Source organism: Marmota monax, unplaced genomic scaffold (genome assembly GCF_021218885.2).
Source record: "Marmota monax isolate L192 unplaced genomic scaffold, Marmota_monax_Labrador192_F-V1.1 WCK01_AAM20220418_F8-fsc00068, whole genome shotgun sequence".
Lineage (NCBI taxonomy): Eukaryota > Metazoa > Chordata > Mammalia > Rodentia > Sciuridae > Marmota > Marmota monax.
In genome coordinates, this window is record NW_026692352.1 from 1,605,039 (window position 1) to 1,618,372 (window position 13,334).

The 13,334-nt window shown below is 39.6% G+C and overlaps 1 protein-coding gene across 1 annotated transcript; it reads left to right on the top strand.

The window, feature by feature from the left end:
- The first annotated feature begins 1,390 nt into the window (after positions 1-1,390).
- On the top strand, positions 1,391-2,356 carry LOC124091237 (olfactory receptor 51G1). The gene has a single exon (XM_046442208.1). The coding sequence runs from the start codon at positions 1,391-1,393 to the stop codon at positions 2,354-2,356; it is 966 nt and encodes a 321-aa protein (XP_046298164.1).
- Positions 2,357-13,334: the final 10,978 nt, after the last annotated feature.

Consider the following 13,334-nt stretch of genomic DNA (forward strand, 5'->3'; position numbering starts at 1 on the left):
AGTCATTTTTCATATAATGGAAATCTCTGTACACATGCTTGCCCAAGGTAGGAAATTTTAAGTTTTTTAATTTACTTTTTAATTGTCTAACTCTTGTAACAGTTAAGTTGATATGCAATCGTAGTAGAAAATATGTTGTAAAGTGATCATGTAAACTCCAGACTATACTGCCAGGGTTGGGATTTTCTCCTTTACCCTTACTTTCTCTGCAGACTTACCCAATTGCTTTACCTCTTTGTGCCATGATTTCCAAACTATGCTCATGAGAATAGAACCTATATGGTAATATTGGTGTCAGAGTTGAATGACACAATTCACATTAGACATTTAGAAAAGTAACAAGTCTATAGCATATTTAATAAATATTATTTATTTTAAACTTCTTATGCATGCGATAAATAATATACTAGTTGCATTGCATTTGCATGCATAGAACACAATAGAGCATTTTTCAGTGTAACTGAATAAAACTTCTTCAGGGAGAGCAAAGGAAAACCCAGTCCATGCATTTGAAGAATCTCTACCTGTTGTCATAGTACACAAGCCCCAGAGACACAGCTGACTCCAAGTCCTTCAAATTTAGTTTCCTCATCTTATGCTAAGGATTAGAGGCTTTTACCAGCTATTTTAGATTTCTCTTCTTAATTTCTTGTGCCTTAGATTTGATGCACACCTCTTTTGCATTCCCGTCTCCACACAGAAGACCAATTTAACCAGTCTGATATCAGAGACACACATCTATCCTGTCCCCTTTTCTAAAATTATTTTTTTTCTGAAGGCCCAGGTTCTTCTATGATGTTATTTAGTTCCAGTCTTCAGATTTACATACTACATTTGGCCTCCTAACCTACCAAAAGCTGTTATGTAGATTCAGGAAATACATCTCTCTGGTCACAAGTTTCAATTTCAAAGAGTTCAATAAACATTTACTAAACACTCCCTCTGAACTCCCCTATAGGCTAGGCAAGTTATAAATACTTTTGAAGGCACATTGTAGACACCTGATCTTAGTAGAAATTATATAAAATGATGTATAGTACAAATTCCCCATATATATGATTTCTAAATTCTTCAATTATTGCATTGGGGTATTTTTTCCAGGAGGTAACATATTTAAAAATTGTGTTATCTGAGGTGACATAATTAAACCACTAAGAGACCAACATTGATGGAGAATCTGATGGCACTCATGGGTTGTAGGAATCCACTGTAAAAGTGCCCCTTCTGAACCTTCTGGAAAAGACAAATTGATCCAGAGCCCCAATTCTCTCCCATGCCATCTGCAGACCCTTCCTGACTCACTAGTCCTGGCTAAGTGAGAAATCAGCCCTGTCTCTCTTCAGGAATCTCATTCTATATCACAGGTTGGTGAATCTAAAATTGTAAAGTCATGGCCATTTCTTACAACAGCAGCCTCCAAAAAGCCACCTTCTTTCTGACGGGCTTTCAAGGTCTGGAAGATCTCCATGGCTGGATCTCTATTCCGTTCTGCTCCATCTACCTGACGGTTATCCTTGGGAACCTCACCATCCTGCACATCATCCGAACTGATGCTACCCTCCATGAGCCCATGTACTATTTCCTGGCCATGCTGGCCCTCACCGACTTGGGCCTTTGCCTGTCCACACTGCCCACCGTCCTGGGCATCTTCTGGTTTGATGCCAGAGAGATTGGCATCCCTGCCTGCTTCACTCAGCTCTTCTTCATCCACACCTTGTCTCTGGTGGAGTCCTCCGTGCTGTTGTCCATGTCCGTTGACCGCTACGTGGCCATTTGCAACCCACTGCGCTACTCCAGTGTCCTGACGCCTACACGTATCATCAAGATGGGGCTGAGCTCAGTGCTTAGAAGTGCTCTGCTCATCCTCCCCTTGCCGTTCCTCCTTAAGCGCTTCCAGTACTGCCGCTCCCACGTGCTGGCTCATGCCTATTGTCTGCACCTGGAGATCATGAAGCTGGCCTGCTCTAGCATCATTGTCAATCACGTCTATGGGCTCTTTGTGGTGGCCTGCACCGTGGGTGTGGACTCCCTGCTCATATTCCTGTCGTATGCTCTCATCCTGCGCACTGTGCTGAGCATCGCCTCCCACCAGGAGCGCCTCCGGGCCCTCAACACCTGCATCTCCCACATCTGCGCTGTGCTGCTCTTCTACATCCCCATGATCAGCTTGTCTCTTGTGCATCGCTTTGGTGAACATCTGCCCCGCATTGTGCACCTTCTGATGTCTTATGTTTATCTGTTGGTACCACCCCTCATGAACCCCATTGTCTATAGCATCAAGACCAAGCAAATCCGCCAACGTATTGTTAAAAAGTTTGAGTTTGTAAAATCACTTAAGTGTTTTCAAAAGGACTAAGTTAGCAGGAAGAGAAAAAGTTCACCCCGTTTTTTGTTTGTTTTGTTTGTTTGTTTGTTTTGTTTATTTGTTTTTGTTCATTTATTTCACATATGCTGTGGAAAAATAACATTCTCTTAATTATCAACAAAAAATAATTAATTAGCTCTGCAATAAATAGCCTGTGTAACCTTGGGGAAATTACCTACCTCTCTGGTCTTTTAGTTTCCTTAATTCAGGAATGAGTATAGAAGTAAAGTTGGGAGCAGTGGCATATACCTGTAATCCCAACTACTCAGGAGGCTGATGTAGAAGGATTGCAAGTTCAAGACAGAACTTAGTGAGATACTTTTCAAGATAAAATAAAGGGTTGGGAATATAACTCAGTGATAGAGCACTTGCCTAGCATGTACATAGCTCTGAGTTCAATTGCCAGTACCTAAAAAAAAAAAAAAAGGAATAATTATACCTTTTCTCCTTAGAGAGATGTAGTGATAATTAAATGAGAAAATCCATGCATGTATATCCCTAACACAGTGTCTGACAAACACACAATTCTCAACAAATATTAACTGTTATTATTTAAGAAAATTCAAGTGGCACACGCCTGTAATCCTAGTGGCTCAGGGGGCTGAGGCAGAAGGATCACGAGTTCAAAGCCAGCCTCAGCAAAAGAGAGGTGCTAAGCAACTCAGTGAGACCCTGTCTCTAAATAAATTGCAAAAAAGAAGTCTGGGAAATGTGCCTCAGTGGTTGAGTGTCCCTGAGTTCAGTCCCCAGTACTGCCCCCCTCCAAATAAAAGAAAATTAAAAACAGTAACACAAGTTTTGTCTTTCAAAGCCTCCAGTAAGTGGAATTTAATTGATGATCACTCTTAACTTACCTCTTAACTTATTTTTGTTATGTTATTATAATAATCATAATTTTTATTCATTGGCAATCTATTGCACATATCCACACCCACACTCCCAGTGATGGCTTTTCATGGAGGGTACTTGCTAAGGACACATGCACAAAATTAAGAAAAGGAGCAAATGCCCCGGGAGTCTGAGGAAAGGTACCAGATTGAAATAATATGAAAATATTCATGGATAATCAAAAAGGCAACAGAGGCTGAGGATTATCGCTTTCCATCTGAGGTACTAATCAAGCATCTTCTAATCAAGCATCTTGACTTCTTCCTTCAGTTATTATGTATATTGCAAGGGTGGAAAGGTGAGAGAAAGCATGCAATGTATTGTTTCTTTGTGAGGTATTTCCCGCATCTCTGGGCTCAGCGATGTTAAACAACACACGCACACAGGCTGCTGTGGTTCTTTCTTACTGTTTTTGTTTACGTCCCCACAGTGCATCTTTTCTGTGCCACCTGTGTTTGTGTTGGTACATATGTCCCATTTAGCTAGCTTGTGTGAATCATTTTTGCACTTAAATGGGACAGAAGAGGCTGGACACCTGAGGAATTTTCTGGAAGCAGGTTTATTTACTGCAGGGTTCAGAGGTGGCTCTCACCTAAGAATTCTTCCTTTGAAACATGAGTATAGAAATACTTTGAACTTTATATCCAGTGGGGGGTTAGGGGACTAGGAGGTTCATATGACAAGAGCATTTTGTTCCATCCTTTAGATAGACAGGGTTTTTACAACTTTTTTTCTGCAAACCTGGCATTTATAAACAAAGAGGAAGCTACAAAACACATTGCCTTCTGCAGATTTTTCCTGATAGCTGATGTTCTGTGAAAAAAAAAAAAAAAAAAAAAAACTCTCTGATAAGAAGAGGGATTTACATGCCACAAATATGGTTGGGGTTTCTGCTTAATTATGATAAGAGTCTTCTGGGTGGGGGTCTCTGGCCTGCTTCAGTATATTACACATATGTCTAGATACAGGAGAATTATAACACGATATATTCATATATATAGGTAGAGGTGTCCTCCTCTAGGACTTTACCTAGAGTCAGAAGAAGGAGAAAGTTTTGGCTCAGTAATTTCTTCCCTTTCCAGTTGTGTTGCCCTAACTCTAGTTGCCAAAAGGGAAACCAGTGAGAGAGCATTTTACCCAAAATGGAAGCAAGTAGAACCAGTGGAGCTTCAAGACAGTGGGCTATATACAAAAATGATTAGTTTTAGATCCTTGAATTTCCCAAGGCATCAGGAAAGAGAGAAGATTGCAATAGTAGTAGTAGTAGTAGTAGTAGTAGTAGTAGTAATGTATTTGCATAACTTTACATAGGCACATATGAATATGAATACATAAAAACGACACATATTTACACAATGGCTTGTGCAGTTCAAATACGTAGATTCATGTATTCACCCTAATGGAACTGCACGCTTCCTAGTATCCTGGGTGCCTTCTGTTTCCCTGGGATTGTTGAAGAAGCCTGCTTCACTCAGTTCTTCTGTATTCACAATTCCTCATTCTTAGAGTCCTCACCTCTTCTCATGATAGCTTTGGATCTTTGGGAAGTACTTTCTCACACCTTGACATGTATTTCACTGTTCGTTGTTTCTAGAATCACAGAAGCAGGACTGTTCTTGGCAGGAGCCTGAGCCTTGCTTTCTCCTTCCTGTTCTAAGGTAATTCCATTACTGTGGATGAGCACTCTACCTTTCACCCTGTTTACACCAAACTAACAGGAACATGGCTGTCCAGGAACCGTCAGCTGCATGCAAGGTTGAGTAGCACTTGCTGCATTCTTACCTCATTCCTACCTCCCACCCTCTTAAATACAGGGACCTGCAGGGTGGTGTCTGGAGCTGGCTCTGCATACCTGTGTTGCTCACCCCTGCACTGCTCTTGTGTTAGATAAACATTGTCATTGAAGAATCTGTTTTTGTATTTCTCAAATGACTTTATTTATTATTACCTTCACCATAAAAATGATAACTTGTTTCAAATGGCTCTGTGTTTTCAATGATTTTAGTGTCCTTTTTTATCTAAATGTTGATTGAAATGTGTGCATTTTTAAATGTTTTAATATTCGTCTGGAAAACATTGAATTCAATAATTTTGTTAAAATTTAAATTTCCTCTGTCTTCATTAAGTCCCATCTTATTATTATGAAAGGGTTGGTTTCCTTTTCAATTCTCATATAGACTTTTTAGAGAGTAGTTTTAATGAGATTAATTACTATTACCAATATTGCATATCTAATAAACTGGAGTCCAGAACTACATTCAGGTCTGTATGACCTCAAAAGTTGAACTTTTTTGAGATTGTGATGTTCAGACCTTGTGAATTCAAATTTCTCAACATTATATCCTATTCTTCCCTCACAGAAGATACATGGCTAAGATATAGAGAAGACAGGATTATCTTTCCTATAATATGAACTAATCTTTATGCTCTTTCTATTAAGGCTATTGAAAGATTTATCAAATATTAATCAAAATTTCCTCCCTCTCCCCCCCATCTCCCTCACTCCCTCCAAACAAATGCACTGAAGTCTACTCAAAACATATCTAATAATAGCTTTCTCTTCCAAGAGTTTGGCCTTAAATATTACTCAAGATGAACATGTTTTGGATATGTTTCCCATTTCCATTAATGCAGAAATGTTCCGAGGTGAAAGGATTAGATCATGAGGGCAATAATCCAATTAGTCCATCCTAGAGTGAATGTACTGACTGGGCGTTAACCATAAGTAGGTGGGGTGTGATTAGAGGAGATGAGTCACTGGTGGCATGCTCTGGCAGAGCACATCTTCCCCATGGCCCCTTCTCCTTTTTCTTTCTCTGTCTCAACATTCCCTAACTCCCTTGCTGCCATGAGGGAAGAAAATTTCCTCTGTTAGGCCTTTCCCCCATGATTTACTGCCTCACCTTGGGCTGGGAACAATGGAGTCATCCATGTACGGTCTGAGAACTCTAAAATCATGATCCTAAAATAAATTTTTTCTCATCTAAGTTGCTTTTTTTGAGTATTTTTTTAAAACATTTTTTTAGTTGCTTATGGATCTTTATTTACTTGTTGAGAATCAAACCTAGTGCCTCACGCATACTAGGCAAGCACTATACCACTGAGCTACAACCCCAGCCCTCTAAGTTGTTCTTTTGGGGTATTTTCATCACAGCAATGCAAAACTAACTAAAACAGGCATGGAGAATAAAATTCATCTCTTATTGTATATGAAATATTATTTTGCTATTAAATATTTGCTAAATCCATGAATAGATGTTTGACAGGATTATAGCTAAATAGGTGTGATGGACTGAATTGTTTCTACCCTAAATTCTATGTTTAAGTATTGACTTGAAGGGTCTCAGGATGTAACTATATTTAGAGATAAGTTCACTAAAAAGAAAAGTAAGTGAAAATAAGGTCACTAGGATAGAGCCATATAACTGGTGCCCTTATTAATGAGAAACTTTGGATACTTAAAGAGAAGTCAGGAGTTCACATGCACAGATAAAAGGTCATGTGAGATCATAGGAAGAGACTAAGAAAACAGGCTTCAGGAGAAGCCAAGGCTGTCAACATCTTAATCTAGGATTTTGGAGACGGAACTGTGACCACCCACAGAACAGGCCCAGCGGCCTGCTGAGGGGCAGAGCCGCCCCCTACCCCACCCCACCCCGCGCCTGCCAGGTAGGCGGAACTGTGACCACCGACAGAAAAGGCCCAGTGGCCCACGGAGGGGCAGAGCTGCCAACCACTCCTGCAAGGTAGGCGGGCCTGCGACCCACCGGCAGAACAGGAGCAGCAGCCTGCTGAGAGGCAGAGCCGCCCCCTCCCCCCGTGTTGGCAAGGTAGACGGAACTGTGACCACCCACAGAACAGGCCAGACCTGCAACCGACAGACAGAACAGGACCAGTGGCCTGTGGAAGGGTAGAGCCCCCCCCCCCCCCGCCGCGCCTGCAAGGTAGGTGGACCTGCGACCCACCGGCAGAACAGCCCCAGAGGCCTGCAGAGGGGCAGTGCCGCTGCATGTGCCTGCAAAGTAGGCAGAACTGCGACCACCAACAGAACAAGCCTAGCGGCCCGCAGAGGGACAGAGCCGCCCCCCGCGCCTGCAAGGTAGGCGAACCTGCTACCGACCGGCAGAACAGGCCCAGTGGCCTGCCGGCGTGGTAGGCACGTTGCCCCAATTGGAGGAGGGGCAGAGCCGCCACCCGCGCCTGCAAGGGAGACTTTGCAAATATACAAAAGCAATATAAATATATAGGGGGAAAATTCAATAGCACAACAGTTTCACCAAGCAGAAAGAAACGCGAACAGTATGAAGAGACAAGGAAAGAAAGGACCACAAGCAATGCAGGTCAACTCAACGTTAGAAGAGGTAATAGCTGCAGCAGATGGAATGTCAGATAAAGAATTCAGGATATACATGCTTCAGATGATCTGGAGTCTCAAGGAAGACATCAGACAGCAAAATCAGACAATGAAAGATCACTTCAACAATGAATTACATAAACAAATCCAAGAAGCAAAATATCAACTATACAGGGAGATAAGGTTATAAAAAACAAACAAACAGAAATCCTAGAAATGCAGGAAGCAATAAACCAACTTAAAAACTCAATTGAGAATACTACCAGCAGAGTAGAACACTTAGAAGATAGAACATCAGACAATGAAGATAAAGTATTTCAACTTGACAAGAACATAGACAGCTTAGCAAGACTGTTAAGAAACCATGAGCAGAACATCCAAGAAATATGGGATAACATCAAGAGACCAAATTTAAGAGTCATTGGGATACAGGAAGGGACAGAGTTTCAAACCAAAGGAATGAGCAATCTATTCAATGAAATAATACGAGAAAACTTCCCAGACTTGAAGAATGAGACAGAATCCCAAATCCTAGAAGCCTACAGGACGCCGAATGTGCAAAATCATAAGAGATTCACACCTAGACACATTATAATGAAGATGCCCAACATACAGAATAAGGAGAGAATTTTAAAAGCTACAAGAGAAAGGAAGCAGATTACATTTAGGGGTAAGCCAATCAGGATAACAGCTGATCTTTCAACACAGACTCTGAAAGCTAGAAGATCCTGGAATAACATATTTCAAACACTGAAAGAAAATGGGTTCCAACCAAGAATTGTGTTTCCAGCGAAATTAAGCTTCAGGATGGAAGATGAAATTAAAACCTTCCACGATAAACAAAAGTTAAAAGAATTTGCAGCTAGAAAACCATCTCTTCAAAACATCCTCGGCAAAACATTACAGGAAGAGGAAATGGAAAATAACAATGAAAACCAACAGTGGGAGGTAGGACAGTAAAGGGGGGGGGGATAATCAAAGAGGAAAACAAACCATGTTTAGTAACAGAAATAAACAAATATGGCTGGAAGAACAACCCATATCTCAATAATAACCCTAAATGTTAATGGCTTAAACTCACCAATTAAGAGACACAGGCTAGTAGAATGGATCACAAAACAAGACCCAACAATATGCTGCCTACAGGAGACGCATTTGATAGGAAAAGACATACATAGGCTGAAGGTGAAAGGTTGGGAAAAATCATATCACTCATATATTCGGAAACAAGCAGGTGTGTCCATACTCATATCAAATAAAATAGATTTCAAGCCCAAGTTAATCAAAAGGGATAAAGAGGAACACTACATACTGCTCAAGGGAACCGTACACCAACAAGACATAACAATCATAAATATATATGCCCCAAACAATGGTGCAGCTATGTTCATCAAACAAACTCTTCTCAAGTTCAAGAGTCTAATAGACCACCATACAATAATCATGGGAGACTTCAACACACCTCTCTCACCAATGGACAGATCTTCCAAACAAAAGCTGAATAAGGAAACTATAGAACTCAATAACACAATTAATAACCTAGACTTAATTGACATATATAGAATATACTACCCAACATCAAGCAGTTACACTTTTTTCTCAGCAGCACATGGATCCTTCTCAAAAATAGATCACATATTATGTCACAGGGCAACTCTTAGACAATATAAAGGAGTAGAGATGATACCATGCATCTTATCTGGTCATAATGGAATGAAACTGAAAATCAACGATAAAAGAAGGAAGGAAAAAGCATACATCACTTGGAGAATGAAAAATAGGTTACTGAATGATCAATGGGTTATAGAAGACATCAAGGAGGAAATTAAAAAATTCTTAGAGATAAATGAAAACACAGACACAACATATCGGAATCTATGGGACACATTGAAAGCAGTTCTAAGAGGAAAATTCATTGTGTGGAGTTCATTACTTAAAAAAAGAAAAAACCAACAAATAAATGATCTCATACTTCATCTCAAAATGCTAGAAAAAGAAGAGCAAAACAACAGCAAAAGAAGTAGAAGGCAAGAAATAATGAAAATCAGAGCTGAAATTAATGAAATCGAAACAAGGAAACAATTGAAAAAATTGACAAAACTAAAAGTTGGTTCTTTGAAAAAATAAACAAAATCGACAGACCCTTAGCCATGCTAGCGAAGAGAAGAAGAGAGAGAACTCAAATTACTAGCATACGGGATGAAAAAGGCAATATCACAACAGACACTTCAGAAATACAGAAGATAATCAAAAACTATTTTGAATCCTTATACTCCAATAAATTAGAAGATAGTGAAGGCATAGATAAATTTCTTAAGTCATATGATCTGCCCAGATTGAGTCAGGAAGATACAGACAACCTAAACAGACCAATATCAATTGAGGAAATAGAAGAAACCATCAAAAGACTACCAACTAAGAAAAGCCCAGGACCAGATGGGTATATAGCAGAGTTTTACAAAACCTTTAAAGAGGAACTAATACCAATACTTTTCAAGCTACTTCAGGAAATAGAAAAAGAGGGAGAACTTCCAAATTCATTCTACGAGGCCAGCATCACCCTGATACCTAAACCAGACAAAGACACTTCAAAGAAAGAAAACTACAGACCAATATCTCTAATGAACCTAGATGCAAAAATCCTCAATAAAATTCTGGCGAATCGGATACAAAAACATATCAAAAAAATTGTACACCATGATCAAGTAGGATTCATCCCTGGGATGCAAGGCTGGTTCAATATACGGAAATCAATAAATGTTATTCACCACATCAATAGACTTAAATATAAGAACCATATGATCATCTCGATAGATGCGGAAAAAGCATTCGACAAAGTACAGCATCCCTTTATGTTCAAAACTCTAGAAAAACTAGGGATAACAGGAACATACCTCAATATTGTAAAAGCAATCTATGCTAAGCCTCAGGCTAGCATCATTCCGAATGGAGAAAAATTGAAGGCATTCCCTCTAAAATCTGGAACAAGACAGGGATGCCCTCTCTCACCACTTCTCTTCAACATAGTTCTCGAAACACTGGCCACAGCAATTAGACAGACGAAAGAAATTAAAGGCATCAAAATAGGAAAAGAAGAACTTAAATTATCACTATTTGCAGATGACATGATTCTATACCTAGCAGACCCAAAAGCGTCTACAAAGAAACTATTAGAGCTAATAAATGAATTCAGCAAAGTGGAAGGATATAAAATCAACACGCATAAATCAAAGGCATTCCTGTATATCAGCGACAAAGCCTCTGAAATGGAAATGAGGACAACCACTCCATTCACAATATCTTCAAAAAAAATAAAATACTTGGGAATCAACCTAACAAAAGAGGTGAAGGACTTATACAATGAAAACTACAGAACCCTAAAGAGAGAAATAGAAGAAGATCTTAGAAGATGGAAAAATATACCCTGTTCATGGATAGGCAGAACTAACATCATCAAAATGGCGATATTACCAAAAGTTCTCTATAGGTTTTATGCAATGCCAATCAAAATCCCAAAGGCATTTCTTGTAGAAATAGAGAAAGCAATCATGAAATTCATATGGAAAAATAAAAGACCCAGAATAGCAAAAACAATGCTAAGCAGGAAGTGTGAATCAGGCGGTATAGCGATACCAGACTTCAAACTATACTACAGATCAATAGTAACAAAAACAGCATGGTACTGGTACCAAAACAGGCGGGTGGACCAATGGTACAGAATAGAGGACACAGAAACCAATCCACAAAACTACAACTATCTTATATTTGATAAAGGGGCTAAAAGCATGCAATGGAGGAAGGATAGCATCTTCAACAAATGGTGCTGGGAAAACTGGAAATCCATATGCAACAAAATGAAACTGAATCCCTTTCTCTCGCCATGCACAAAAGTTAATTCAAAATGGATCAAGGAGCTTGATATCAAATCAGAGACACGCCATCTGATAGAAGAAAAAGTTGGCTACGATCTACATACTGTGGGGTCGGGCTCCAAATTCCTCAATAGGACACCCATAGCACAAAAGTTAATAACTAGAATCAACAAATGGGACTTACTCAAACTAAAAAGTTTTTTCTCAGCAAAAGAAACAATAAGAGAGGAAATAGGAAGCCTACATCCTGGGAACAAATCTTTACTCCTCACACTTCAGATAGAGCCCTAATATCCAGAGTATACAAAGAACTCAAAAAAATAGACAATAAGAGAACAAACAACCCAATCAACAAATGGGCCAAGGACCTGAACAGACACTTCTCAGAGGAGGACATACAATCAATCAACAAGTACATGAAAAAATGCTCACCATCTCTAGCAGTCAGAGAAATGCAAATCAAAACCACCCTAAGATACCATCTCACTCCAGTAAGATTGGCAGCCATTATGAAGTCAAACAACAACAAGTGCTGGCGAGGATGTGGGGGAAAGGGTACACTTGTACATTGCTGGTGGTCCTGCAAATTGGTGCAGCCAATTTGGAAAGCAGTGTGGAGATTTCTTGGAAAGCTGGGAATGGAGCCACCATTTGACCCAGCTATTCCTCTTCTCAGTCTATTCCCTAAAGACCTAAAAAGAGCATGCTACAGGGACACTGCTACATCGATGTTCATAGCAGCACAATTCATAATAGCAAGACTGTGGAACCAACCTAGATGCCCTTCAATAGACGAATGGATAAAAAAAATGTGGCATTTATACACAATGGAGTATTACTCTGCATTAAAAAATGACAAAATCATAGAATTTGCAGGGAAATGGATGGCATTAGAGCAGATTATGCTAAGTGAAGCTAGCCAATCCCTAAAAAACAAATGCCAAATGTCTTCTTTGATATAAGGAGAGTAACTAAGAACAGAGTAGGGTCGAAGAGCATGAGAAGATTAACATTAAACAGGGATGAGAGGTGGGAGGGAAAGGGAGAGAAGGGAAGTTGCATGGAAATGGAAGGAGACCCTCAGGGTTATACAAAAGTACATACAAGAAGAAGTGAGGGGAAAGGGAAAAATAATACAAGGGGGACAAATGAATGACAGTAGAGGGGGCAGACAGAGAAGAGGGCAGGGGAGGGGAGGGGGGATAGTAGAAGATAGGAAAGGCGGCAGAACACAACAGACACTAGTATGGCTATATGTAAATCAATGGATGTGTAACTAATGTGATTCTGCAATCTGTATATGGGGTAAAAATGGGAGCTCATAACCCACTTGAATCAAAGTGTGAAATATGATATATCAAGAACTATGTAATGTTTTGAACAACCAACAATAAAAAATTTAAAAAAAAAGAATCTAGGATTTTGTTGGCCTTCAGAACTATAAAAAAATAAATCCTTTGTTAAGTTATCAAGTCTATAGCATTTTATTACATAAACTAGTAAATTAATATAACAGGCAACTGAGATGGGTAGTAATTCTAGGCTAAAAGTGAAGATAAATATTTAATTATGGAAGGAATAGAAAATTCTGATTATGAAATCAGACTTGTAAAGAAATCATGAAGACAATGATATGTATGTGAAAATTCCCAAATCCCGTGGTTGACATAAATATCCAATTTTCTGAATCTGTCAGGAAAGGACAAGGCCCAGAAATATGCATTTAACAAGCATCACAAGAGATTCTGATCCAGATCATCTGGCGACTGTGATTTGAGCCACACTGGTTCATCATACTTCAATGTGTATACAGCACATCCATCAAGAACACGAGAGTGAGGCCACAGGACCAACC

What these genes read in the sequence shown, in the direction of transcription:
- LOC124091237 (XM_046442208.1), top strand. Translation starts at nt 1,391, where the DNA reads ATGGCCATTTCTTACAACAGCAGCCTCCAAAAAGCCACCTTCTTTCTG.